Raw genomic sequence first — 3,907 nt, forward strand, 5'->3', positions numbered from 1 at the left:
AGAATTAAATCAAGTTCTTACTTGACCTAAACAGCGATAAAACTGCTTTTTCTTCGTGCTGTAGCTTGGTTAGAGAGTTCAGTCCAGCTCCAGACTCTACCTGGTAATACACTCACCAAACTTTCACATGGAGCGGACAGAAATTCTACTCATTAAATGCCTCACATACCACTACTTCAGCCAAGGAGGTACCCCCAGTGCTTCCTAGATCTGCTCCAAGTACTTCAGCCACAGATCGAAGAGTAAAAGGGAAAGTTGATTATTTTTGTAATCAAATATAATCCACATGTAGTATTTAAAAATCAAGACTAAAAGCAGGCATCATTTAATGTATTTTAATAGCAAACTTACAGGAACAGCACAGAAGACAGACAACATTAAAACATGTACTTGCATGTAGGACAACTCAGTTAGAAAAGTATAGTGAATGGATGGAATCTACTGTATGATAAAAATGCTACAAACACCATTTAGTTGCCATTGATAAGAAATTTACTTGTTTAAAAAAATCCAAATGCTGGCATTGTCCAGAAAAATTTGACAGGTTTATTTATAATTTTTTTTTTATAAAGTTGAATTGCTGAAACTTTTTCACTGAAACATTTTTTTTTTGACCACATTAATGTTTTATGTCCCCTCATTTATATTAAAAATCCACACACAAATGAAAATGGAAAAAAACTTGCCAATTCCCAATTCTGTCCCCTATTTTTCCATTTGCAACCATATACTTAGGTACCTTTTAACCCCATGGAAAAAATATCTAACGTTCATTACTACCAATAACAGGAAGAAGATTTTGCTTCGAGAATGACGAACCCATCAGAGTGAAGTTTAGGCACGCTCTCCACGTATGCGGCGTGCTAGCTGGATATCTTTTGGCATGATTGTGACACGTTTGGCATGGATAGCACACAGGTTGGTATCTTCAAACAGGCCAACCAGGTAGGCTTCACTTGCCTCCTAGTGTAGAAGAAAAGAGTTAAGAACACTTTCAGTCTGAGCAATAGGATAACAACAATAATAGTTCAGAGTACAACGTAACATGGCATTAAATTCACATTTATTGCTCACAAACATCCAAAGTTTTAGATTCTCAAAAAATAAATCCTCCATTTTCTTATAAACCACCAAATACTATTCTATGTCAAAGTTACATACTACCACCCTTTGCTGAAGACATCCTCCAGTATATAACTGAATCAATATTTTGATGGGATCTTCACAAGATAGGGGGTTGTCTTATCCTAAGGTCAGTTTGTTTAGGAACTTCTTACACTGTTTGAGTGCCTTGTCTGCTGCCTCTTCCAGAGAGTAAGAACTATACCGAGCATCAGATGAAACTGAGAGGTGCCAGGGAAAAGAAGAGCAGGTATTGCTTCACCACACAGAGTTCGAGCACACAATTTCTTGCCACAGAATACTGAAGAGGTGGCTAATTCAGAAGAAGTTAGCCAAAAAAACCCAAAAAGTATTGGGAATTATTAGAAATGAGAGAACACTTCCTTCAACTCAGGAACTCCTTGAATCACCAAAAATGGCACAGGAATCGTAAAACTATCACTAGATACTTGTCCTACACTTCCATACATTACATATTCCTATACTATTCCTGTCTAAGCATCTTCTGTCTATTTGAGGAACACACCACAGCCTCCCCCAGCTACCACAGAAGGTCCTCACCTCACATCCCAGAGAATCATAGGGTCAGCACTCAGGAGTGCAAAGGACAAGCCCTTTCCTGGGGAAAACCACAACCCTGACCGCCGTACTTTCCCTGTTACTGAACCACTGCAGGCAGGATTCTGGGTTAGACAGATGCTCAGGCGGACCTAATTCTTCTTCTGGATCATGCCAAGTTAGCTGCTATTAAGCCCAGCCCAGTAGTAGCGACTGCTCACACATTTTTAGGTTGACACAGAATTCTAACAACTATCCATCTCCTAGCAGATATCTTGGCATGCCAGGATCAGAACAGGATGCACCACATGGCTGGAGTGGGAAAGGAGGAGTGACGAGGCTCACTTACAGAAAAAAAGTTGACGTCTCTCTTTCTAAAACACATGCAAGAGAACAGCCTTCATTACCACTTCATTACCAGGAACCACAAAAACCAACTTAGTAGGTTCAATGCTCCTGTTTAAAAACACAGATTATCTAATACAAAGATAGAAAATTATTTACTACAGCAGATGAGGACCGTAGTATTAGTAAGTAATTTTGTATGCAGTAGGATATGGGTACCCCAACACAGTTTTGCAAGCTCACTATAGGAAAAGTTAAGACACTTCACCAAATGAGTCGCACTGGAACGAACAAAATGGCACTAAAGCAGTTAAAAGGCTGGGTTTGGTTTTTTCCAAATATGCAAGCAGAAAGCACTAGGAATAGTATGTGGACAAGTTCTATACCAACTCTTTAATGCAAAACATTCAAACCAGCCTTTGGGAAGTGTATTAACTACTGACTAAATTTTAATAAGCAGTTCCTGATAAAAAGACAGCTCAGAATTTAAGAAGCACCACATTCACTCACAGCAGTGAAGACAGAACAATACTAAAAGCAAAACCAGTCACTTTGCAAATACACACAGCAACCTCCCGAAACTAAGTGTGTGCTCAAGTTTATAGGACCTCATGGCATATGCCTGGGCCCTTATCAAGTGGAAGTCATGAACTAGAAAAGATCACTTTTCCTGCATAGCAGATACTGCACAAAGGTTCTGGAACAATCTTTCAACAATTAAAAGAACAGTAAAACCCTATCTTTCATCAGGAGTATCTATCACAAGAAGAAAACGTTCCCATGATAAGAACAGAGTCTTGGAGGGGATCTAACTTAACGCAGGAATTTGAGCCAGAAAGAGCAATTAGTATTTCACCCTTAATATACTCCCTACATAAGTTATTTGATTAATTTATTAAAAAAAAGTGTTTATCGTCAGCTACATCCTAAAAAGGAATTATTTCCCTAATTGTATTTAGATGTGGCTTATCAAGCTGTTTTCCTTTAAGGAGCATTTGAGGGTAGGAAGACTTCCATTTCGACACACCAGAACAAGCTTCACACAATGCTTTCCTCTCAGACTGCGCAGCTTTCTAAAGCAAAGCCTCTAACAAAGCTCCAGGGTAGAGGAAGGAGATTTATCTTAAGGGTCTTAATAAGATGCGCTCTTCTGTCAAGTGCAACTACTTGAGGGGTGGAGGCTATTAAAAAACAACCAACCAACCAAACAAATAGCCACCCCCATCCACATTTCTGTCCTTTGTAAGGAGCTGCCGAGCTGTCCCTGCCTTACTTTAGACTGTGGTACCTGTAGGGCATCACCAGGTCCAAGAGAAGGCTGAGGGGTGCATTCTGCACCCCCCATCAGCACTCTCCCTCCCCTCAGATAGGCCACACCCACCGCGGCAACCCACCAATCAGGTGGAGCTAGGGCTAACCCTAGAAACAAGCCTGGCCAATGGGGGCGGGAGGCGGAGCCCTTCCCGTACCTTCACGGGGTTTTTTGGGTTTGGTGTTTTGTTTTTTTTTTGGAGGTAAGAGGAAGGTCTCGCTGTGACAGCACCTAGCGCCTGCCTTCCCCCAGGCCCCCCTCCCACCCCGGGCAAAGCTCACCTGCAAAGCACCGATGGCAGCGCTCTGGAAGCGCAGATCTGTTTTGAAGTCCTGAGCAATTTCACGCACCAGACGCTGGAAGGGAAGTTTGCGGATCAAAAGTTCGGTAGACTTCTGATAGCGCCGGATTTCACGGAGAGCCACGGTACCCGGCCTTTTGAAATTAAATAATAAAAGGTAATAAATAAATAAATAAATTAGCATTCAAAGTATATTCTACATCACCTTAAAACATGGGTTTATCACCTAAACCAAGCACCATATGCATTCTGTTTTCATCCCAGCCCTT

The 3,907-nt window shown here is 41.1% G+C and overlaps 1 protein-coding gene across 1 annotated transcript; it reads right to left on the bottom strand.

Annotated features, from left to right (window-relative positions):
• Positions 1-320: 320 nt before the first annotated feature.
• Positions 321-3,772, bottom strand: LOC104269652 (histone H3.3; the record flags this gene model as incomplete). Its single annotated transcript, XM_009869839.1, has 2 exons — positions 321-963; positions 3,619-3,772. Coding segments are annotated over 2 exons (283 nt in total), but the record flags the coding sequence as incomplete, so codon positions are not given.
• Between the last annotated feature and the right edge of the window lie 135 nt (positions 3,773-3,907).

This window comes from Apaloderma vittatum, unplaced genomic scaffold, assembly GCF_000703405.1.
Source record: "Apaloderma vittatum isolate BGI_N311 unplaced genomic scaffold, ASM70340v1 scaffold43045, whole genome shotgun sequence".
Taxonomy (NCBI): Eukaryota; Metazoa; Chordata; class Aves; order Trogoniformes; family Trogonidae; genus Apaloderma; species Apaloderma vittatum.